This window comes from Microcebus murinus, chromosome 2, assembly GCF_040939455.1.
Source record: "Microcebus murinus isolate Inina chromosome 2, M.murinus_Inina_mat1.0, whole genome shotgun sequence".
In the NCBI taxonomy this organism is placed as follows: Eukaryota; Metazoa; Chordata; class Mammalia; order Primates; family Cheirogaleidae; genus Microcebus; species Microcebus murinus.
Window position 1 is genome coordinate 89584042 of NC_134105.1, and position 24999 is coordinate 89609040.

At 40.6% G+C, this 24999-nt stretch overlaps 1 protein-coding gene across 1 annotated transcript; it reads left to right on the forward strand.

Moving 5' to 3' along the window:
* Positions 1-5107: 5107 nt before the first annotated feature.
* On the forward strand, positions 5108-24518 carry CD53 (CD53 molecule). The gene is made up of 8 exons (XM_012751654.3): positions 5108-5221; positions 15931-16010; positions 16914-17102; positions 18611-18685; positions 19554-19649; positions 21564-21644; positions 22738-22821; positions 23707-24518. The coding sequence occupies exons 2-8, from the start codon at positions 15948-15950 to the stop codon at positions 23776-23778; spliced, it is 660 nt and encodes a 219-aa protein (XP_012607108.2). The 5' UTR covers positions 5108-5221; positions 15931-15947; the 3' UTR covers positions 23779-24518.
* Positions 24519-24999: the final 481 nt, after the last annotated feature.

Here is a 24999-nt window from a genome sequence, read left to right on the forward strand (position 1 = left end):
TAAACAAGCCTTTTCATTCTTTATAGTTTCTCTTATTTCTCTGCTGGAAAAAATACATGAAAACACAGGGGTCATGTTTGACTTAATGTCCTGTCTGGGAGAAGTTGGTGTGCCCCGGCTGAGAGATAAAAAAAGGAGGGAGGATTTGGAGAAGGCTACAGTTCCTAGGATGACCAACTTCTCAGCTTCTATAGATGCTTTTTTACATCACAGTACCAGCACTGTATTTTTTTTTTTTTTTTTTTTTTGGAGACAGGTTCTCACTCTATTGCCCAGGGTAGAGTGCAGGGTTGTCATCACAGCTCACTGCAACCTCAGACTCCCGGACTCAAGTGATCTTCCCGCCTCAGCCTCCTGAGAAGCTGGGACTATGTTCACACACCACCACACATGGCTAATTGTTCTGTGTTTTGTAGAGATAGGGTCTTACTATGTTGCTCAGGCTGGTCTCAAACTCCTTACTGCAAGCAATCCTCTCACCTCGGCCTCCCAGAATGCTAGGATTATAGACATGAGCCACTGCGCCCAGCCTCAGCACCATGTTTTTTAAAGCCTCCTGAATCTCTCTACGTGACTTCTAGCCCACTGAATATAGTGAGTGTGGGGAAGTTTTCACTTACAGAGCCACAGTGACTCAACATGTGTGAAGTGGTAGGTGGGGGGTATCATAGCCACTGCTGTCATCACAGGGAGTAGCTGTGTTTACTGAGAGACTTGTCACCTTGCTCTCTCTGAATTCAGGCAGAAGGCAAGAAAGCCCATCCAGTCTGGACTACAGTGTCATCCAGTCTTGATGGTTTCTTACTATCTATACCCTCTTAAGCTCAAAGAAGATGGGACCCTAAAAAGAGTCACAATTGTTATGCTGAAATCAAGAGTGAGCACCACCAGAGGACCACGTTTTGTACATCCTCCTGGGTTCTGCCTGTCCCCCTAACCACTGGGTGATCCAAGGGTTGTGATATTTCTTAGGTAGCCGAGAGACCTGGGGCCCATCTCTGTACAGATTTAGGTCTCAGGCTCCAAATCTGAAAAATCAGGAAGATTGGCTAGGTGTTTTCTAACGAATACACTCTACTGAGAATAACTAACATTCATACTGCACTTGAAACTTCACAACACTTTTCAACACAGTTTCCCATTTGGTCTTTACTCGGCTATAAAGTAGAAACCATCCTCGTGGCACCGATGAAGAAATTGATTCAAAGATGCTAAATGACTTTCAGAAAGTTTTTCTGTGAAAGGCTTCTGCTTTCCAACCCTCTGTTGTTTCCATCATGTCATACTCCTAGCTCTAAGATTTCATAATTTAGTATTTCTCTTCTGTGTATTTTTTTTTTAAATTACAGCTGCAATAACCAACTATGATACTATCTTGTGTTTGGGGCTCAATCCCATGTGATGTGGATTGGCAAGCTTGCATCCATGGCAACCTCCCGCTGCTGCCATTGTCCCAGATGCCATATTGCCAAATAGCTCAGTGATTTTTAGGTAGTCTGTGATATATTATGGATCCTTAAATTATGCTTTAGGAATGATATGGGCTTCTGACAATATATACCTAATTTCTAAAACCCAGATTTTAATTCATTTCTCAATGTGAATGGTTTTTTTTTTTGAAATTCTAGAAATATCCAGATGATATGAAGCCAAATGTTAGAATTTTAAGCATTTATATGTATTTCAGAGATATAACTTATAATAGCATTGAAACCGTATGAAGAATTTTCTTTAAAAAAAACCAATGTTCTATTGTACTGTCTTCAGAACTTGAACTTAGAGTCCATAAGCAAAATACAATATGCCACTAATTTTATTCTCCCATTGGAAGTTTCCAATCTTGCAATTATCACAAGGCTCTATGTCTTCCAATCTCTAACATCCTTAATTCTTGGGTCACTTGCTAAAATAAGCTTGGGAGTTCTATTTGTATTTTTCTCATATTTCGATAGTGATTATTTCTCAATAATAAAAACAGACTCATTCACCTAGAAGACTCTTTTTTTAAAGGCCTAAACGGGGACCCAATGATCTCACCATGTTCATATGAGGTTTTGTCTATTTGGATATATTTTGGCAAGCACTATTGCATGATTGTGGAGCATCAATAACTTGTATTCCCACTCTTTGTCTGGCCAAGTTCAAATTTCCTAAACTCTCAGGTTCCATTATCACATATGATGGTTGATCAATATACCATGCATTGAGAAGACCAAACCATCAATCTGAGCTTCTGCTAAATCCCTTTTCTAATTTAGTTTTTTAAAAGTTTTGAGCATTCAACAACATGGGGGGTGGCTGACATTGTCTTGCTCTCTATGCGTTTTTGTTTTTATCCCTCCAAATGGATTGTAACACATCTCATGGTCAGTATCAGAGTTAATTCCCAATAAAATCTTATAGGTTTGGGTATAAACGGGCATACAGCTCTTTACCCCACCCTCACTCTCAGGCCACACCACAGCTGCCTTTGGTTGTTGAGCACTTGGATCAGCCCTTCTCAGTGGGATGATGGAAAGAGGCACATTAAAGGGAAAATTTTCTTCATTAAAATGATCATCCATTTTTGTTATGATCAACTCTAGTCTTGAGATATTTTTCCTGATGTTCCTAAGATCCCCCTTTACTAACCACTTCTCCCTCTGCAGATGCTCACTCTACTTATCTCTTTCTTCCTCTTACTCTCTTTTCCCATCCTAACTTTCAGGCTTCACATTTCCTGAAGCTATTAAAATGTTTTTAGAGCACCTCTTATATGCTAGACACAATACTGGGTACTAAAAACACAGTGATAAACAAGGTCATTCAGCATACACAGAGTAACGCAGAAGCTACAGAGCTTTGAGTCTAGTTGGGAAAACAGTTGAAAACAAGGAATGAGAAGAGGTGGAGAGATACTTTGTGGATAGTAGGAGTGTGTAGCAGGAGCCACTGGTCCTGTCTGGAGGATGAGCAGGAATTAGTCAGGTGAAGAGATTAGAGGATATGGGGAGGAGAAGGGTGGAAGGGAGGAAGACAGAGAGAGGAAGAGAGAGGGAGGGAGAGAATGAACTAGGTAGATTTGTTCAAGCAATTCAAAGGAATTCCATATCCAGTGTTATCCAGTTGGGAAGAAGACCCTGAGGATGGGGGTGGGGAGGGAGTGGCCAGTGGATAGTTTTAAGCTGGGAAGTGATGTCATTAAATTTTTGTTTTAGAAGGCTCTCTTCTCCACCTAGGGGCAGAGCGAAGAAACATCTAAGGTGGAATTGTAAGAGACTAGGATCCTGTAACCCAGGTGAGAGATAAGAATTATTGTAATATCTATGGGGTTGGAGAGAAGTGGACTGATCTGAGAAATATTTGGGCAAAGGAATAATTCACAGGACTTGGTGGTTGACAACAGGCAGTGGTGTGGGAGAGGGAGTAGCTCGAGAGAACACTTGGGTTCGGACTCAGGCGCTGGGAGGCCAGTCAGGCCTTTCCCTGAGGAGACGGACACTTGGGGAGGGGCAGGCCTGATAGTGGGGATGCCGAGGAGACTGGATTCGAGGTGCCTGAGAGACAGCTGCGTAGATATGTGCAGAGCTCAAATGAGTAGTGCACGTAGATTTGTGACCTTTGGAACAGAGATGGTAGTTGAAGCCATCAGAATGGGTGAGATAACTGAGAAAACGCGAGTGCAGCAGGAAACCTGTCCTCAGTCCCACCACTTTGGGGACCTGTCAGTGAAGCAGCAGCTCTGAGTGAGGGGCAGTGATTCCAGCTGAGGACAGGAGAGTTTGTAAAAGCATTTCCGAAAGTGTAGTTTCACAGAAAAATTGTTCCCTGAGAAAAACCACACACACACACACACACACACACACACACACTCTCTGTTCCATGGTAAATGAGTGTGGGGAAATCTGCACATTATACCCCCTGTTAAGAGAATATTAAGCACTGACAGTTTCTGCAGGAAAGAACCATTTCATCTTAGTTTAACTCAATTTTCCCCAGAATCTGAATGCCTCAGGGAAGAGCCCTAGCTTTTCCCGATGTGTGCTTCCAGGTCAAGCCCTGGGAAAGTGTCATCCGTCTCTCCATTTATCAGATGAAGAAACCTGGGCTCAGTGGTTGGGTTCCAATTTCACAGATTGCTAATGATATATTCTGGTTGTCACCTAATCCCTTGACCCTTTCAATCTAAGAAAAATCCAGTAGATGCAGCAGAGTGAAACTGCAAACAGTTTTCAAAATATACTGGTCATAGTGTTTCTCAAACAGTATTCTCTGGGACCTTGAATTTGAGTCCTAGTGCTGCCATTTCTTAGCTGTGTGATGTAGGGCAAATTTTGTAACTTCTCTGAGCCTCTGTTTTCTTCTCACCTGCAAATGAGGATATAACAGTAACTGGTAGAATTATTATTAAATGTTACCGTTAATAAACTGAGGCTGATGGGGTGAGACTTGCTCAAGATCTCACAGCTAACAGAGATAAAGCCGGGACTAAAATCCAGATCTTTGGGCTCTAAATCTAGTGTTCCCTCTCTTAACCAAATCATTTCTACCAGTGCCCCAGGGATCATGCATTTGGGACTACCCACGATAATGTCCTCGCATAAAGACAATCTTGCTTTTGAGACAGAGAAGTCTTAAAATAGTTCCCAATCCAGAAACCTGCCAAAGCCAGCTGGAAGGAGAGTGAGGGGAGGGCAGAGTATCTTCGGAGAGACATTCCTAAGTCTCAGTCCTAGAAAACTTTTTTAAATGTTGGCTTTTGTGTTCCCCTTGAGTCTCAGTATTCCTGAATGGGAAACTCCAATGGTAGGACCAAACATACTTATTTTCAAACAGATTCACAGTTAATTCTGAGGTGCCACCTTGATTGAGAAGCATTGTTTTTTTCTAAGCAAAAATTATCACCAAAATCATGTTAGAATCCACCAGTGCTCACAGATTAGTGCCTGGACCAACTTGGTCTTTGGGTTTTTCTTTGTTTCACAGAAATCATTTTAGGGTGGGCTGTGGAAGGAAGCTTCTAAAAAGCCCCTGGGGAAGGATTGAATCTCTGAGGCTAAGGGGGCAGACTCAGCCTCACTTCCTCTCTCTTCTCATCTGGGCTTCCTGTCGTCACATTGCGATCGTATTTTTTCTCTGTTCACTTCTCCTTTCACACAAATAGCCCCGGACATCCGTGTTATCAACCTTGTCTCAGCCACTACAAGGATAATCACCAAATTCCGACTAAAGGACTGAAAAGGTAAGACCGATGACATTGTAACCCGGTTTTCTGTCTTTTGTGGGCTAGGGTACCTTCTTAGACGTCTCCATAACTCTGTAGTACCTGTAAAATCTCTGGCAACTTCTGTTTCACAAGTAGTGCAGGAAGTAAAAAAATACCAGCGAGATCCTAGTTACATCCCCAAAGGCAATCAGGCCCGAGAGACTTTTATACTGAACTAGGTTCCCATTCAGCGGGCCCCAACATTTTTGGCACCAGGGAGCAGTTTCATGGAAGACAGTTTTTCCCCTGGACCCGGACTGGTAGTGGAGGTGGGGCAGGGGGTGCTATGGGGAGGGGTGCTGTGGGGAGGGGTGGCGTGGTGTGGATCTCAGGAGGTGATGTGCAGCCCATTTCCCAACAGACCACGGCCAGGGGGGCGGGGGGTTGAGGACCGCAGAATTAGGGCATTCATGTGCTTAAATTGATACAGAACTCGAATTACTGTGAGTAGTAATTTTTGATGCGTGGAGCTTTCTGTGTGAAATGAAGTTGGGGAGATTTTCTATGTGCTTTGGCCTTTAGAAAATTGGTTATGTAATTTTTAAAGAGAGGAGAGAACCCAGAACCAGGGCCATGTAGAAAGGCAGCTGGGAGATGTGGATCTTCTTTTGAGAAAGTTTCTAAAGTAAAGTGAGTGATTCCCACTGTGATTCCTCAGAGCCACTAAATAGAAGCCTGGCTAAAGATCACAGCACCAAGATATGTTCAGTGTATTTTAAGAGGTGAAGGTTAGACACCTCTAAAGAATGGTTAGATCGTTGGCTTTTAAAGAGCAGGAAGAGCATTTTGATATTGAGGGCTCCCACCAATTAACTTATCCTTCATGTACAAAATATGAATATTGATAAATATAATATGAAATGCCTTTTATAGGCAACCCACACAACTTGGTATTGAAATAATTTCCAATTCATGTGTTGTAACTAATGATTGAACTTGCAAGGACTCAGAAAGTGATAGCCACGCTTTGGTCCTGACTTCTTGTGACCAGTATCGTAGTTGCTGCTTACCACTGCAAACTCAGAGCTTTCTTATTCCAAGACCTAGGAGAATTTCACTTGATTATGCCTTGGAGGGGACAGGGGAAAGTTCCCTGCACCTATACCTACCCACCTAAGAATGTGGGGTGGGGATGGGTCAGAGGGCTCTAGATTTCCAAACCACCTCAAGGGCTATCAAGCCTTAAATTTAAAAATAAAGACCAAACTCCTTAATGACTTCACTTAATACTCTAGTGTTGGATGCCTCCATGGGAGATAAGAGATGACATACTATGCAGGTACTTTGGAAGAGAGATGAGCAAAATAAAATCTTAGCCGCTGCATGAACAAAGAAGTTTTGCTTTCTCAATCTGGAGGGGAATCTGTACTGTTTTGAAATTGTGGTTGAATTGGGAGCAGAGGCTGAACTGAAATGTGATTTCCTGTGATGTTTCCTGTGTGGGCCAGTTAAGAGTATTTAGCTTTTAAATGAAATAACTGGGTACTTTTATACCCCCAGATAATGACTCCAAAGCCCAAGCCTTCACAGTTATGGTTACCACCACCTAAGTGACCTCACCTTTGTTTATTGACAAGAGGCACAAACTGGAAAGGGCAAACTCTGTTGGTCTTTGGTTTCTTGTGCCCTCTGGCTGACCCCAGGTAGCCCAGCGGTCCTCAACATACTAGCGGTCAGGCATGGTGCTCAGTGCTAGGAACACAAGGATAACTGAAATGGTTATCCACCTCAAAGTAGTTGTAGAGTTCAGAGAGGAGGACAGACACAGCAATACACAAAGAGAACACAATGTGCTCTTTTCCGTAACAGAGGGATAATGTGCACAAAATGTAGAAGTTTAGCAGTGTGCCAAAGACTCCATGGAAGAGGAGATGATTACTTGGGTTCACTTTCAAAGAAGTATGGGTTTGCTATGGAGACTGGGGGTTTCCATTCCAGACCAAGGGCACCATATATGTGAAGCCACAGAAGCGCGCACCCCCAAGCACATTAGAAGTGAGAGTAAGCATGTGAGACAAGTACAGCAAAGCAGTATAGCAGGACCACAGAAGTGGAAAACCCTTACTCCTACTTGGTACCTGAAAGTGGGGGGCAAAATCACTGGACCAGACCAGTCATGGGCCTAGCTCTGGGTGGGGCTACGCCCAAGACGTCCACATGGCAGAATTGACGGGATTTGGCTTGAAATGAGGGAGAAGAGGCAGGTTTCTTCCTCCTCAACCTAGATTTTCCCCTAGATCAGAAGGAAGGGTGGAGCTTTTTGCAAGGTTACAGCCATTCTTTTTTGCTCAGCTTCCGTTCCAGGAAATACCATGTTGATTCCATTACAATGGTTTGGTTTGTGCTCCTAGATTAGCACTCAGTGCTTTTTCATTTGAGATTAATTGGTGATATGATATCTTTTTCCCTAAATATTTTAGTGTGTATTCCTACAATGAAAGTATTCTCTTACATAACCACTTTATGATAATCAAAATCAGGAACTTAATGCTGATAGCAATATTATTAACAATCTATAGATTTTATTCCAATGCCACCAATTACCCCATTAATACTCTTTATAGTGAAAGAAAATCTCTGATCACGTGTTGCCTTCAACTGCTGTGTCTTTTTAGCCTCCTTCAGTCTGGAGCAATTACTAAGTTTTTTTGTGTGTTTTATGACAATGATACTCTTGAAGAGTATAGGCTAGTTCATTTTTATAATGTTTCTCCATTTGGGTTTGTCTGATGTTTCCTCATGATTAGATCTAGGTTATTTAAATATTTGATAGAAATACCGCCGAAGTGGCTTTCTTTATCCCACAAAGAATCTTCCTAGAGCTGAGCGTAGCTGGCCTGCAGACAACATGGACCATCTACTGCAAAGTTCTACATATTTTGGATAAGAAGGAGAGAGAACCTCTAGTTTCTTGATTCTGTAGCAGTGATAATTGTTCCAGGTAACTGTTCCTGATTTAGGGAGTGGCCTTATAATAAAAGTCCCTGTCCCAGCTCATCTACCAGTAGCATCTTGCTAACTCCCAAACAGGAAGAAGTGAGCTTTCAAGAGCATCTGGATTTGTCTTTCCTCACTTTTTCTCTCCTCTCTTCTTCTTCCTTATTTCTCTCTTCTTCGAATCATCAAATCTCTCCCCTGACAGCAGCCTAGAAAAGAAAAATTTGCTACCAAACCACAATTTCAGGGAGGAGTGATGTGACAGACACATTCCTTGATAAGTTGGTAGAGAAATGAGAGGAAACTAATGCACAAAAGTTGATTTTTTTTTTGGCTGGGCAGCGGTGACTCACGCCTGTAATCCTAGCACTCTGGGAGGCCTAGGCGGGAAGATCGCTATCACTTGAGATCAGTAGTTAAAGACCAGCCTGAGGGAAAGTGAGACACCTGCTCCCTTCTGTCTCTACTAAAAATAGAAAAAAATTAGCCGGGCATGGTGGCATGAGCCTGTAGTCCCAGCTACTCGGGAGGCTGAGACAGAAGGATCGCTTGAGCCCAGAGGTTTGAAGTTGCTGTGAGCTAGGCTGACGCCATGGCTTCTAGCCTAAGGAACAGCGTGAGACTCTGTCTCAAAAACAAAACAAAACAAAACAAAACCAGGGAGAGAGGTAGGGGGTGAGGGATAAAAATCTACCTATTGGGTACAATGTACAATATTCTGGTGAGAGGTACACTAAAAGCCCTCACTTCAGCCTTATACAATTCATCCATATAACCAAAAAAAATGCTTGTACCTCCTAAATCTATTGAAATTTTTAGAAATTAAGAGAATAAACTTAAGAAAGTTAAAAAATGCCATAAAAGAAAATCAGAATAAAATACTATGGAATTTAGAGGAAAGAAAGAATACTTGAAATGGGGGGTTGAATAAAGGTTCTATGGAGATGGAAAAAAATAAATAAAATATTTTAAAAATAAAAAAAATGTTTATTAATTTTTGTTTTATTTTTACTTAATCCTATTTACTTTCAAAATTACTTGACCATAATTCTTTTCATTTCCTTTTTTCCTTACACGGCTTTGTTTGTTTTTGTTTCTGTTTGAGGAACACTTGTAAATCTAATGGTCTGTGTAACATCAAAGCTATCTTGCTGTGTCTCCAGATTGGCCTCAAAAATTGCATCGGATAAGGCTGATCAAGAACTGATAGAGGCTCTTGAAGCCTCCATCCAGCCTGAGCCACTTCCAAGCTTCATTAAATTCATGAGTAGATCAGATGGTTCTGTGAGTACATGTCAGAGAAAAGACAGGGATAGAATTAGGAATCCACAAGACAGTTTCCCAGCCCAGGCTCACTGGAGGAAACTAAAGGGTGAAGTTCATCCCTGTGTTGGGCCATAGGAAGCAGTCACAGCCAAGTGCAGTTTGATTAAGAAAGTTTCCTGGAAACTTGCACCTTTCTGCAGGAAGCCATGAGTCACGGAGCCATGCGTCACAGGCTTTGGCTGCGGGAGGGTGTCAGTTCCTCTAGCAAGTGGGAGGAACTCACTGGGGTGGGAGGCTCAATCACTGGGCAGTGATAGTGTAGAAAGGGAAGAGGAAGTGGGGTAGCATTCTCTCTGCGTTTATATATAAAGTGTGGCCACTGATACATGGAGTAAAAGTAGTGATGATCTTCTCCAAGCGGGCAGCTTTTCTTTTTCAAGTTGGCATAAGTCCAAGGTCCTCCCTCGCAGTGGGGACATCCCTAGGTTTGTGGGCACCTCACCAGGTGGTGCTCTGTGGGCAATTAGGTCACAGGGGCCTGAAGCAACTGTCATAGGATCCCAAGATGTTGGGGCTGACCTGACATGATTCTAGGAGGCATCTTGATCAATCCCTTTCTGTTACTGAAGAGTAAGTTACTTATCTGCCTGTCCAAAATATCAGTTTGTTAGCATAATAAAAACTCAGGCCTAGTGCTCCTGACTCTGCACTATCTTGTCCATTCCCCTGCATCCAATTATTTGGAGTTAATGAGCTAAGACCCAGTTATTTCCTCATTCAACAATCTTATTATTATTATTATTATTTAGTATGGTCAAGGAGCTCACATTCTAGTGAGGGAATAGGTACTTCAAAAACAAAGTGCTTAGTCCCATGGCAGAGATGCGCAAGTATTACAGGCACTCTCTGGGTGGAATGAGAGGTGGGTGTGAAGAATTAGACACAATCAGAGAAGGCTTCATGTAAAAGTGACAGTTGGGCCCAGTCATCAGGATGATTAGTAACTAATCAGATTAGTTGGTCTAAGGGAGATAATAGGGCAAATTTTAGCAAAGAAACAAATGAACAAAAGTAAGGAAGGAGTCATTGAGACAAGTATTCAATGTTGCCTGCTAAATTTTAAAGTACGATACAGGGAGTGTTGCCATGAGTTTGGAGCGATGGACAGGAAAAGTCAGGAGGGGCCTTTGACATATGTAAACAAGCATAAACCCATCGCCACAGTCAACACAGAGCATATTCATCACTCTCAAGACATTTCTCTGGCCTTCTGTAATCCATTCCCTGATCCTTCTCTACTCACCTCCTGCCCTCCCCATCCATATCCATAAGCAATCATTGATTTGCTTTCTGTTGCTATAGATTAGTTTCCATTTTCTAAAATGTTACGTAACTGGAATCATACAGAATATACTCTTTTTTTTTAATCTACCTTTTTGCACTCACCATAATTATTCTGGGATTCACATATGCTGTAGTATACATCAATAGTTCATACTTTTTTATTACTGAGTAGTATTTCATTATACAGTTATGCCATCATTTATCTATTCACCTGTCAATGGACATTTGGGTTGTTTCCAGTATGGGACTATTATATATAAACCTGCTAATACCATTTCTTCATGAGTCCTTATATGGACATATGCTTTCATTTCTTTTGGGTATATACCTAGGAGTGGAATGGCTGGATCATATGATAAGTATATGTTTTTAACTTTTTATAAAAGCAGCAGCAAACTGTATTTCAACATGAATATACCATTTTTACATTTCCCCCAACACTGTATGAGAGTACCAGTTATACCACATCTTTGCCAACACTTGGTGTGGTTAGTTTTTAAAAACATTTTAGCCATTGTAGGAGGTGTGTAGTGGGATCTCACTGTGCTTTTAATTTGCATTTTCCTAATGACTAATGAAGTAGAGAATTTTTTCATGTGCTCATTTGCCATCCACATAGTATTGTCTTTTGTGAACTGTCTTTTGTCTAGATCTTTTGCCCATTTTTAAATTTTTTTGTGTGTTTTATTTATTTACTTATTTTTAATTTTCTTTTTTTTTCTTTTTTTTTGCCTAGTATTCAGATGAATATTCCCATTTTTAAATTGGGTTATTTTCTTACCACAGAGTTTTGAGAGTTTGTATGCTGGATATAAGCCTTTTATCTCATATGTGATTTGGAAATATTTTTCCCCTTTGTGGTTTGTCTTTTTGTTTTCTTAGCAGTGACGTTTGAAGAGCAGAGTTTTTAATTTTGAAGAAGTGCAATTTATCAATTCTTTCATGGGTTGTGTTTTTGGTATTTTATCTGAGAACTCTGCCTAACCAAGGTTGTAAATAATTTTTCCTATATTTTCTTCTGGAGTATGATAATTTTAGATTTTGCATTTAGATCTATGATCTAGTTTTAGTTATAATTTGATATGATGAGAGGTATAGATCCAAGTTCATTTTTTTGCATATAGATATCCAATTGTTTGAGCATCATTTGTTGAAAAAAGTTTCCTTCATTCTCTAATGAATTAATTTTTCATCTTTGTTGAAAATCAGTTGTCCATATATATCTGTACCTTCTATTCTGTTTCCTTGATCTATCTGTTTATCTTAACACTAATGCCACGTTGCCTTTGTTGCAGCTTTATAAAAAATAAGGAAATCAGGTGGTGTTTGTCCTCCAACTTTGTTCTTTATCAAATTCATTTATTTTTGCTATTCTAAGCCGTTTGCATTGCCAAATGAATTTTAGAATCAATTTCTCAAGGTCTACAAAAACTGTGATATTGATTGAAATTACAATCTATAGATAAATCTGGGAAGAATGGACATGGGAAGAATGGACATCTTAACAATATTGTCTCTCAACCCATGCACATGGTGTATCTTTCCATTTATTTACTCTTTTCAGTTTATCTCAGCAATTTTTTTAAGTTTTCCATGTACAGGTCTTTTGCATCTTTTGTCAGATTTATCCCTAAGTATTTCATTTTGATTGTTGCTAGTGTATAAAAATACTATCGATTTTTTTAGATTGAATCATATATCTGGTAAACTTGCTACCCTCACTTGTTAGTTCTAAGAGAATTCGTGCAGATTGCTTCAGAATTTTTACAAAGACAATCATGCCATCTGTGAATAAAGCTAGTTTTACTTTTTTTCTTTCCAATTTGGGTACAATTCCTTTCATGCTTCATTGCACTGGCTAGAAACTCCAGTACAATGCTGGAAAGTGTGGTAAGAGCAGACAGACTTTTCTTCCTATTATAAGGGAAACACATTTCTTCTTTCACCATTAAGTAAGATGTTACCTTTCAGAGATACCCTTTATAAGACTGATTAAATGTCTTTCTATTCCTCGTTTGCTGAGACTTTTTTATTAGAAATAGACACAGAATTTTGTCAAATGAATTTTCTGCATCTACTGAGGTGATCATTTGGGTTTTTTTTAGCTTGTTAATACAGTAATTAAATAGATTTCTTAAATGTTAAAATAACCTTGCATTCCTGTTATTAACCCTATTTGGTCATGATTTCTTATTCTTTTTCTACATTGGTATATTGATTTTACTAATATTTTATCTATAAATTTTTGCATCTATCTTCCTGAGGAACATTGGCCAGTGGTTTTATTTCTTGTAATATCTTTCTTTGGTTTTAGTATCTGATAATTCTGGACTCACTGCATAAATTAGAGAGTATATGCCTTTTCTATTTTCTGGAAGATTTTGAACAGGATTGGTATTATTTCTTCCTTTCATGTTTAGTGGAAATCATCAGTAAGGCACCAGGACTAGCAGTTTCTTTATAAGAAGTTTTGTTAAACACCAAATTCAATTTTTTTTTTTTTTTTTAGACAGTGTCTCACTGTGTTGCCCAGGCTAGAATGCCATAGTGTCAGCCTAGCTCACAGCAACCTCAAACTCCTGGGCTCAAGCCATCCTTCTGCCTCAGCCTCCCGAGTACCTGGGACTACAGGCATGCGCCACCATACTCGGCTAATTTTTTCTATATAGTTTTAGTTGTCTGATTAATTTATTTCTATTTTTAGTAGAGACAGGGTCTCAGGCTGGTCTGGAACTCCTGACCTTGAATGATCCTCCCACCTTGGCCTCCCACAGTGCTAGGATTACAGGCGTGAGCCACCGTGCCCTGACCAAATTTAATTTCTTATTAGATATAGGACTACTCAGGTTATCTATTTCTTGAGTGACATTAATATTTGTTTATTTGTGTCTTTCAAGCAATTTATCTATTTCACCTAAGTTGTCAGATTATTGGCATAAGTTGTTCATCATATTCCCATATTATATTTTCGGTATCTGTAGATTTTGTAGTGTCACCTCTCATTCCTAATGTTGTTAAGTTTTGTCCTTTATTTTTTAATTGATTATCTATGTAGAAGTTTATCAATTTTATGGATATTTTAAAAGAGCACAGCTCTATGGCACAGTGAATCATGAGAGTTGATGTTTAGCTGCCCAAGGGAACTACACTCATTTGAATGTGTCAGCTTGAATGTTACCTCCATGAAATAGTCCTTGATCAGCACAGCTGAAAGTCTTTGAATTTCCATAGCATTTGCTACTGTTGTGTTGGACATGGCATATTTTTTCTTTTATTACTTGTTATAGCTTTTGCAAAGTGCAACCATAAGGATTCTTGAGAATTTGGAAATGAGGACTGGTAAATGGCACATTCTAAGAGTTAGATTAATGTTTAAAATTCTAGATAAAATGAATACAATTATCTATCCATAGATGTGTCTTAGTCTATGAGATATTTTGTCAATGTGATGCTGATAAAGGCCTGGGAAACACTCAAATTCATTATCCACTCTTAATCAAGAGTGGTCCTTTAAGACTAAACAGTCATGGGTTCAATTTATTGAGTGCTGGTCATGTCATATGCCAGTCTCTGTGGGTGTAAGATCATTTAATCTTTTTAAAAATTATTTCAGGATATTATGGGGGTACAAACATTTTGGTTACATGTTATGACTTTGAACAGAAACTTTTCAAAAGAAGACAGAATAATGGCCAGCAAGCATTAAAAAAATGCTCAAGATCACTTAATCTTCACATCCACACTATGAGGCTTAAGTATTGCCCCATTTTACATAGATAGACACGGTAGGTTATCTGGCTTCCAATTCTTACATAGCTATTTAGTGGTATATGTGAGAGTTGAATTCAAGTTTGACCTCAAAGTCTATGTATTAAATCATCATACCTTTCTTTAACCTCCCAAATATATTCAAATACATTTATAATCTCATTAATTTTATCTTAACTTGATTAAGGTAGTGATGCAGATTTAAGAATAATCCTGAGGAGCAAGGCAAGAAGAAAAAGAGAAAATAGGAGGACAAAGTAAAGGAAAAGAGTATGAGATATATATGAGTATTTGGTGTTTTCAACAGAGAAGTTTATTGTGGAATAGAAGTAGCTCATCAGGCTTATCTACATCCTGGATGAACTATCCCTCTAGACCATGTGGTTCCTAGATACCTTGACACTGCAGAGAAGGTTCTATGGATTGTATAAGCAACTCATGCACTGGGAAAGGCATAGTTTCAATGGAAACAAACAAAAAGCAATAAATTGCCATTTGCTTTATGTATCAGTCTCATGAACAGTATTTAAATATGAGTCATTTTATAGAATCTCATTACCTCTGAGAGAAAATTCAAAATTATCTAGATCTCCAGAATTGAGGACTAGATCCTAGGTATTGATTTCCTTACTGAGAAAATGATATTCTATTTGAAAAACTCAAGCTTGTATTGCTAACTCTTTTCACTTCCTCATTGCATATTTGTCGGCTTGTTTTGTTTCTGCTGTGAGACTGACATCTTCTGGAGGATAGCTACTGCTTAGTCAGGGTTGCTGCTCCCACAACATCTAGAACAGAAGATCCCATAAATGTTTCTGCAACAAAAGAATGAATGAGGCATAGCTATTATCCCTCCGCCCCCACTTTCATGTGGAGAGGTTTACAGACCAAATGTAATATGTATATGACTCTCAGGGAATTTAAGGAACTGGCTGATTGAGCCACTGTCTTTCTCCATGGCTGATTTACCAGTCCATCCCTGACCCTGAGGGTTGCCTTCTTAAGTAAGTGCCCAAATACTAGGTACTAATGCTGCACATGGACGCAAAGCACTGGCCTGGTCTATGTCACTGTGAGTCATCCTTGTCTAAGAATGGCTATATTCTTCTACAGTGCTTAATGCAATGTTGAACATCATGGGTTTGCTGAATTGGAGCAAAAGTTAATGTCTAAGATGAATCAATTGGTAGCTCAGTTCAGAAATTAAGAGAGCAAAGAGTTTGGGGAAACTTTCCAGAGGAGAACCATAGCTCAAACGTAAGGTGATGCTGGAAATCCTTGAACCCTGAACACTTGTGCCCTCTGATTCTCTGGTGCCACTTTGCAGAGCCAGGTCACTTACCTCCTCTCTTCCTCCTTCTACCTTTCAGGTTAAGAACATCCCAGCATGGGCATGAGTAGCTTGAAATTGTTGAAGTATGTCCTGTTTTTCTTCAACTTGCTCTTTTGGGTAAGTTTGTCTCTTCTGAGCATGGTTAAGCTCACTTTCCCCCAGCTGAACCCTGCTTCTCCCTCCTCTACTGAAGAGGCTGGTGTGGAATACAATCCGTACATGTCTGGGTCATGTTCAGCACAACCAGCCTAGGAGCAAAGCAGTGATAATGTCCTCCCCTCTTCCTATCCTGCCATATTATAAGCCTGCAAAATTGAAAGGTATCAATGCAGCTGTTAAGAGAGGTGCCATTTCTCTCTGAGGGCTTTAGGCCACCACTGCTCACAGATAGCATCTATAGGTAAGAAACCCAAGACTCTGCATTCTGGATATTGAATATCTCTTTTCTTCTTGTCTTTTTATTTTTCTGGACCCCTTGGAAGAATAGCTGATGGAAAAGGAAGTCACCCTTTAGGGGGGAAGTTTCACTGTACCAAATTCAGCAACTGAATTTCAGATATAGGATGGCTTGGTACACATGTATCTATGCGAAGATTTTTATAAGTTTGGCTTCTCTAGTTTTCTGCCTAGCAAGATAAGCTTCCTCAGGCAGGGCATCTTCTCTATGTGGTCATGGTTTCCAAAGGGCAGGCCATGCGTGGGCAATTGAGAAAATAAGGAATAGGGTATCTGAGGCATGAAATTAGGCTTGTATATAGTGAAGATATTTCATGGCTTCTCGGAGTGATCTTTCCTCGGTATCTGGAAATGGGTGGGAAGAGGTGTGAGTGGGACTCCACATGAGGAAGTTGGGATTGCCTCTCTTCTAGGAGAATGGGGAAGCTAGGCAAAGAGATTGTTCATGAGACTCTTGAATGAACTAATGGACAAAGGTGATTCTGATCTCAAGGAAGTAAGAACATAAGGAGATACTCAAGAACCACATTTTATCTCTCAATATTGTGAAATTTTTCTTTTCAGTTCTGTGGCTGCTGCATTTTGGGCTTTGGGATCTACCTCCTGGTCCACAACAACTTTGGAGTGCTCTTCCATAACCTCCCCTCCCTCACTCTGGGCAATGTGCTCGTCATCGTGGGCTCCATTATCATGGTGGTTGCTTTCCTGGGCTGCATGGGCTCTATTAAGGAAAACAAGTGCCTGCTTATGTCGGTGAGTCCTCATAGCAGATGTGGTCTCCAAAGTGGGGGGAGATGATGCCTTAAGTCCCAGGCAAGATGTTTCTTGGTAGATCACCTCTAGGCACAGGGAAATCATATGAACATGGGATTGGTACCTCAGACCAGTCAAGTCTGTCCAGACAAATGGTATTTTATTTCTGACGGAGGTCCCAGGGACACGTGGGAGAGGGCATTGCTTTCCTTCTTGGTATCCAGTTTACACTGTTAAATAATGACCTCTGTCATTATAATCCCCCTTCATAGCATTGTATTTTTTCTTTATGTGTGGTTGAAATCAAGTGTCATCCATCTGCCTAAACCCTCCTCATATTAGTAAGCACTTTTAGGATCTGACTCCGAGTCATCAGCTGATGGAAAAATAATCTCTAGACTCTTCTGAGCATGGTGGCCCTCCTAAAATGTCAGAGGATGCTTCCTCAACTCATAGTGTGAGTTGCCCACCTTATGTGAGGATCTAGGCTGCAGCCATTGAGGTATAATATGAAAGACGCCAGAGCTTTTCAGTTGTTCCCTGTTGGTTAACCAGCCAGAGGAGCACCTTAAGGCTTAGGTTTTGCCTGTAAGCACTGTGAAAAAGGAGCTCTACATTTCTCCAGAGTGCCCAGAACAGAGCTTGGTGTAACTGTGCCACTCTTTCCGTAGGTATGGGTTTCTAATCACCTTTGTTCTTCCTTAAGTCATTCGGTGAATCTTCTTTCCTTCATGGGTCAACTCTTAAACTGGAGCCAAGAGAAAGAATAATAATGATGATATAATGATAATAAACAGTCCCTGTTCTCAGACAGTCCTCAGACTAATGGCAAAAGATGGGAGATAATAGACATAGAGTGAATGTTTTAAGTAGTCAACCAACATTGGAGTTGGGGTAAAAAAAGTAAAAGAGAAAGAATAAGTGAAAACATGTTTTCTGTTGTGTGTGATTAGCACAAAGGGAGTAAGCATCTAGAGTTGGAAACAAATATAAGTCAGAGCCATAATTAGAGCCCTCTTCCCCATCTGCACAGGGCTCTTCTCTGCCTTCACCACAGGAGTGTTCTTGCATGCAAAACACTCCTGTGGCCAGTCCTCCACCTCAAGATAGCCCTGATCTGTAGAAAGGACTACCCAAATTCTAAAGGCACATACTTTAGTTTACTGGCCTTTTGCTCAACTGTTTCAGGAGGCTCATGACCAAATTGCCTAGTTTATTCAACACATAATGTTGTCCATGTATTGTGTGCATGGTGCTCTGACAGTCACAATGGGTAGAAGAGAACAAAGTTAGAAGACAGTGACCTGCCCTCTAGAGTCTAGTTGCAGAAAAAGAACACATATTCCTCAAAACAAGGAAGACTTGCTAAGAAGGCTTAGCAAGGGACGAGGAGGCAGAAACAGGAACGTTCACACCTGTGCAGACACTGCCTGGATGCTTCTAGGGCAGAGTGGGACTGGGGAGAGAACGGGGATCAATGCTGTAAGCTTGTCTCTGCTTCACCCCAGTTCTTCGTCCTGCTGCTGATTATTCTCCTTGCCGAGGTGACCTTGGCCATCCTGCTCTTTGTGTATGAACAGAAGGTAAGTCGTAAAGAACATAACTCATTGTCTTATTGCTGAACGTGGAGAGAATGCAGTGAAGAAGTTGGCACAAAATGACTCCTATAATAGAGATAGAAATGAAGTGGAAGAGTGGAAGAAGGAGAGGTTAATCGACACTGAGGACCAGGCGAGGTGGCTCACGCCTGTAATCCTAACACTCTGGGAGGCTGAGGCAGGTGAATCGTTTAAGCTCAGGAGTTCAAGACCAGCCTGAGCAAAAGTGAGAGCCCATTTCTACCAAAAATAGAAAAAATTAGCCGGGCATGGCGGCGCATACCTGTAGTCCCAGCTACTCGGGAGGCTGAGGCAGCAGGATCACTTGAGCCCAGGAGTTTGAGGTTGCTGTGAGCTAGGCTGACGCCACAGCACTCTAGCCTGAGCAAAAGAGAGTGAGACTCTGTCTCAAAAAAAAAAAAAAAAAAAAAAAAATCGTCATTGAGGACAGAAGAAAATTTCATGAAGAAGATTGTATTTGAGTGGTGCCTTGAAGGATGACTGGAAAACAGGAAAACAAGTTTATCTTTCTCCTACTTACTTGCCTCTGTATATTTGGCAGTGGAGAATGTGTGTCTCAGTGCCAAGGATAGCCCTTGCTTGAATTGCCCTTTTTCTTCCTTTGTAAAGTCAGAGCTGTGGAAGGACAAGGGGCTACTGTATAATTCTTCCTGCAAGGCCTCCTCACCCTCAGCACTTCTGCCCGTAGATAAATAGATAAACACCCTCCCTGCCCCCTTACTTCTGAAAGAAAGCAGCAAGTGTAATCAGTAGCCTATACTAGAAATTCTTTATTCCTTTGAATTTACATGCTTTTTACAATGTCTCCTCTGCTGCACTGTGCCCTGCCCAGCTGAACGAGTATGTGGCCGAGGGCCTGATGGACAGCATCCAGCGTTACCACTCAGACAACAGCACGAAGGCAGCGTGGGACTCCATCCAGTTATTTGTGAGTACACGTGGAATCCTTTTGAGATCAGCCCAGACTTTGTTTTCTAGCTTCAGTCCCTGGGGGCTAGTTCTTTTCCTGGAAGATTCAGAATCCAAGCTCCACAGCCTTGAGGTTCAGAATAAAGCCTTGACTATCACAGACAGGGGGGCCCAGCAATCAGTCTGATTGGTACAATCTAGTTCTCTCTTTCACCCTTTACCAACTCAAATAGGCCCATTGTTCAAGCCCTACTGGGGTGTGAAGAAGACCCAAACACATCACACTGTATTACATATTATTACACATTACATATTACATATGTATTACATATTACATACAAGTTTACATATTTTCCAAAATTTTACTGAAAACAGTGATTATATAATTCAAAAATTTAGGCCAGGCACAGTGGCTCATGCCTGTAATCTGAGCACTCTGGGAGGTCAAGGCGGGAGGATTGTTTGAGCTCAGGAGTTTAAGACCAGCCTGAGTAAGCATGAGACTCCGTCACTACTAAAAATAGTAAAAAATTAGCCTGATGTGGTGGTGCATGTTTGTAGTCCCAGCTACTGGGGAGGCTGAAGCAAGAGGATCACTTGAGCCCAGGAGTTTGAGGTTGCTGTGAGCTAGGCTGATGCCATGGCACCTACCCAGGGTGACAGAGTGAGACTGTGTCTCAAAAAAAAAATTGCTATTGAATTCCTGAGTTGCCCTGATTGGGCTTGTTATCTAGCCCCCCAGCACCCTATTTTTCATGCCCCTTCTCCACCCGCAAACAAATGTATTAGCTCTACACTCCTGCCTTGATGTGTTAGGGGGAAAAGAAGGGTCAGGGAGCCTTGAACCAGCATATTCTGTGTCTCCAACAATACCACTATGACTATGCGCTGGCTTTGTGTGGAGTAAAAGAAATGGCACAGGATTTACATTCTAGAGACCAGAATTAGGTGGCTATGGGAAAGTCATTTACCCTCTTTAGATCCCCAACTCTTTACTTTTTTTTATTATATAATTTCCAGACATATACAAAAGTGAAGAGAAAAATAGAAAAATTAACCTCTGGGTACACAAAATCCAGCTTCAATAGTTAACCTTTTGCCTGCATCATCTCTCATCCAATCCCCTATGTGTTATTTTTTTACTACAATATTTTAAAGCAAATATGAGACATTTTATCCTTTTACCCATTAAATAGAAAAATAAGAACTTCTTTTTAATACACCTAAAATATTATAATTCCTCATTATCACTAATAAAGTCTATAATTTAATTTCTCTATTTTTCTCAAAAAATTTTTAGTTGATCTGTTAAAATCAAGGTCTATATGTTATATTTGAAAGATCTGTCTCTCCAATCCTCTTTTAATATATAGTAGGACCCCTCTTTGGCATGCAATTTGTTTGTGGAAAGAAATAGGTCCTATGGAATTCCCTACTTTGTAGACCTGGCTAATTGCATCCTCAAAGTATTTTGGTGTCAGGGAGTCATTGTCTCCCATATGTTCCATGAATCTAGAAGCTTAATGTCGTTTCTGTTTTGTGATAAGCCTACCATAGCTGGTATTTCCTGTTGCATCAGGTAAGCAGGCACATAATGTCTGATGGCCCTGCTTTCTGTGATCTTAAGACTGGTTGGTGGGTCTAGGTGTGATCACCATGATCCCTCCATTGTAAAGTCCCCTAGGTGCCTTATTCTTGATCTATAAAACGTGACTAAATTAAGCATGCCCTCTCCACTTCACAGGGGTCTAATATCCGTTAAATGGCATAACCATTTGAAAGCACTTTCTTCTGAGGAGCCCACGGTAGTCAGGTCAATTCTGGACTTTCTGCTATAGAGTCAGAACTTCAGGGCCCACCTTTTCCTCCAATTTCCACATCTCTTTTTCTGTTGACTTTCTAACCATCATGGTTTTGGGGATTTGTCTTTTAGCTGCAATGCTGCGGTGTAAATGGCACGAGTGATTGGAACAGTGGCCCGCCAGCATCTTGCCCCCCAGATCCGCTAGTGAAGGTAATTTTGTTGCCAACTTTTCTGCTATCAGCCTCTTTGTTTAAATTTTTAATTGCCTTGGAAACTGCAGTTATAGAGGACCTAGACCTCCTATCTAGGAATTGGGAAACTTGAATAAAAGAGAGAGCAGGGTGACAACACAAGGTTAACGAACAACACAAACAAACAAACAAAACTTGGAGCAAGTTCATTTAGACTAGAGACACTGTGATTAGTCTTGCTATGCTGAATGATTACATTAGAGAAGGACAGTTTGTGTGGCAGAAGGTTGTGTTCAGGTATTTCTTGAGCGAGAAGTAGGTCTCCTTGTATTTGAAAGTGAAATTTATAGGGTTGAGATAGAAAGCTTCTCTCTGCACCTGTTTCTCTGTTCTCCCTCCTTGGAGATGGCAAGATCCTGCCCCTTAGTGAAATGAATCATACGTGAAGGAGTAAGGAGTTGGAGGAGAAAGAGTTGGTGGAACTGCTGAAACAACCTGCCCACATAATTTGGACCTGAACAATAGACTCCAAGAAGAAGCCAAAATCATCTTCCACCTAGAACTAGACCAGATCCCTATGGTTCTGTCACTCCATCTTACCCACTTCTGAGGTTGTTTGAAAATCTCCAGAATTTTTCAGGTCTTTGTAAAAAGACTAGTACACCCACCAACCAACAACTGCCCTGGAGCTTTGTAGGGCTATGACAGATTTACTGATTGTTGAAGCAAAAACTGAAAGTCAAACCATTTAGGATTGCTTAGCTTGTATTCTCATTTGTGGAGCTTAGGTCAGCACTGAGTGTTCAAAGAACACAGGACATCTGTTGTGCCCTGCCTATTCAGAGCTAGTTTAACTCAGTGAGTAAGGATCCAGGACTTCTAAATTAGATGCCACTGTAATGAAAACAACACCAGAAAAGTCTTTAGTTTAATGTTCTCTACTTTATGCCTGTATCCTCATCCATGCAAAAATAAAAATAAAAATACAATACCTGACCTAAGTATCTTTGTATTATATAAGGCAAAATACAAACTAACTGTGTCTTCCAAATAATCCTCCTGATAAAGTTGAATTATAGAGTGGGATCATTTGTACTTGTAATTTTTTCTAGGGTTGCTATGTGAAAGCAAGACAGTGGTTCCACTCCAATTTCCTGTATATCGGAATCATCACCATCTGTGTATGTGTGATCCAGGTAAGAGATTTACTGTAGGACTACTGTCAGCATTAAATGAGTGAAATCATGTAAGGTTTTAAAACAGTACCAGGTATATAGTATGTGAGCGATAATGTTAGCTATTTTTATTAGTATGTGAGTTCCCCCAGCCAAGTAACGAATGATGTTATTACTAATTTGATTTAAGGCATACAGAAAATATGCTATAAGAATGTCTATCTGGTCAATTTATTCCTCAAAGATATGAGTGATTTCTAGTCAAACTAAAAGTTACCAAACAGAACCCCACTTTCATCGTACACTCAGCTGGTCTGCAAAAGACTGTGATTGATGAACCATTCCACTTGAAAAGTTGACCTTGTGTGCTAAGGAGTTGATGATGAAAATCATAGCCAATTTCCTTTTTGTTTCTGTGCTTAGTTTGACAAATGAAGGGTAAATTGGGGGTAGTTTTGTGTCCTTTTTATTTTGTGATATTTCTAACCTTTTTCTATCCAAGTGTTTGGTATACACAGATTAGCTAAGACTCAATCAAGAAGCTCAGAGAAAAATGATTCTCTGCTTGGAAACCAAGGAAGCATAGAACATGGGCAGAGATAACTCACTGCACAGTGTTCAGTGAGCAGAAGTTGAATATACTAGCAGCAGAGCTTTTGTGACTTCCTAGGAATACAAAAGATGTCCTAATGCTTAATACCTTACTATCTTGCCATCATTGTCCCCATTTCTCTCTACACTGCTATTAAACTATAGGAGAGAATGCCTCAGAGGAAATTGGAAGTAATGGTGGGAAGGGTGATTTCAGTGTGATGGATATGTTCTTTTTCTTGGGAGCCAATCCCAGGAGTCATGGGAAAATGACTTCTCTTACAAAGACTTCATGTTTCTCAACTCTTTCTGCAGGTATTAGGGATGTCCTTTGCACTGACCCTGAACTGCCAGATTGATAAAACCAGCCAGGCCCTAGGGCTGTGACCTACAACTGCTCTGTGCTGGAGAGACAGACTTGTTTCATCTCTGGAAATCCAAAGCCATTTCTAGCATGAAGTCCTAAATGATCACCTGCTGGACTGGCATCTTTGCCCTCCTCCCATCTCTTCCTGTCTAGGTCTCTGTCTTATACAATCAGAGAAGAGAGTGTTGGCCAGGAACTTCCCATCTTACACAGCAAGACAACCTTTTACCCACTGGTGGCAGCAGCCATGTCTCTCAAGGTGGTGAAATTAATACCTGAGTGTTTTTTGGACATGAGAGGCCAAGAGAACCTGTGACACTAATGGCTCAAGATCAAAGGGTGGGTCCAAGATATTAAATTTTGGATTTTCCCATTGTCAAATTAGTCTCCAGCCTTTAAATCATGCCTAGTCTGCCCTCCAAAGTCAAGCAAGAGACAAACTAAAGGGAGTTATTGGTCAAGACTCACTAGATCATTGTCACAACCCTCTGTTTCTTTCTGACTAGGGGCCACAGCTATAGGAATGACACAGTGTACTTTTTCCAAAGGGCAAAGTTTCATTTCAATTTTCTAATTAAAAGGTCTTATTGACTTAAGTCTTTCAAGAAAAAAACTATCCAGCGATTCATATCCTGACTTCAACCAGTCTCTTAGCTAATAATCACATTAAGAAGAGGTCTAGTGTTATGTTTCTATTAGATAAGGTTTTGCTAATGTATAATTTTAACTCTTCAATAAATAAAATAGCTTATGATCTCAATCACAACATTCTCATTCCTATGTACTGAACAGTCCTCTTGTGACTCAGCCTGATTGCCCTGCCAGCAAACCAGGGGGTTTATCTATTGCTGCATAAAAAATTACTACAAAATTTGGTGGCTGAGAACAACAAACATTTATTATCTCACAGTTTTTGTGGGTCAGGAATCTGGGAGCACGTTAGCTCGGTGATTCTGGTTTGCTGTCTCTCTCATGACTGCAATCAAGATGTCAGCCGAGGCTGCAATCATCTCAAGGCTCAAGTGGAAGAGGACCTACTTTCAAGCTCTCCTACCTGACTGCTGGCCTCAGATCTTTACCCCATGTGCCGTTCCACAGGGTTGCCTTATGACACATGGCAGCTAGTTTCCCCCATAGGAGGACACTCATACAGAGCCAAATGTAGAGAAGTCAGAAGGGATAAAGAAGAATTGGTTTCTATTCTTGAAGTTTTGTGTAGGATCTCCCACCTCCCTTTAAGG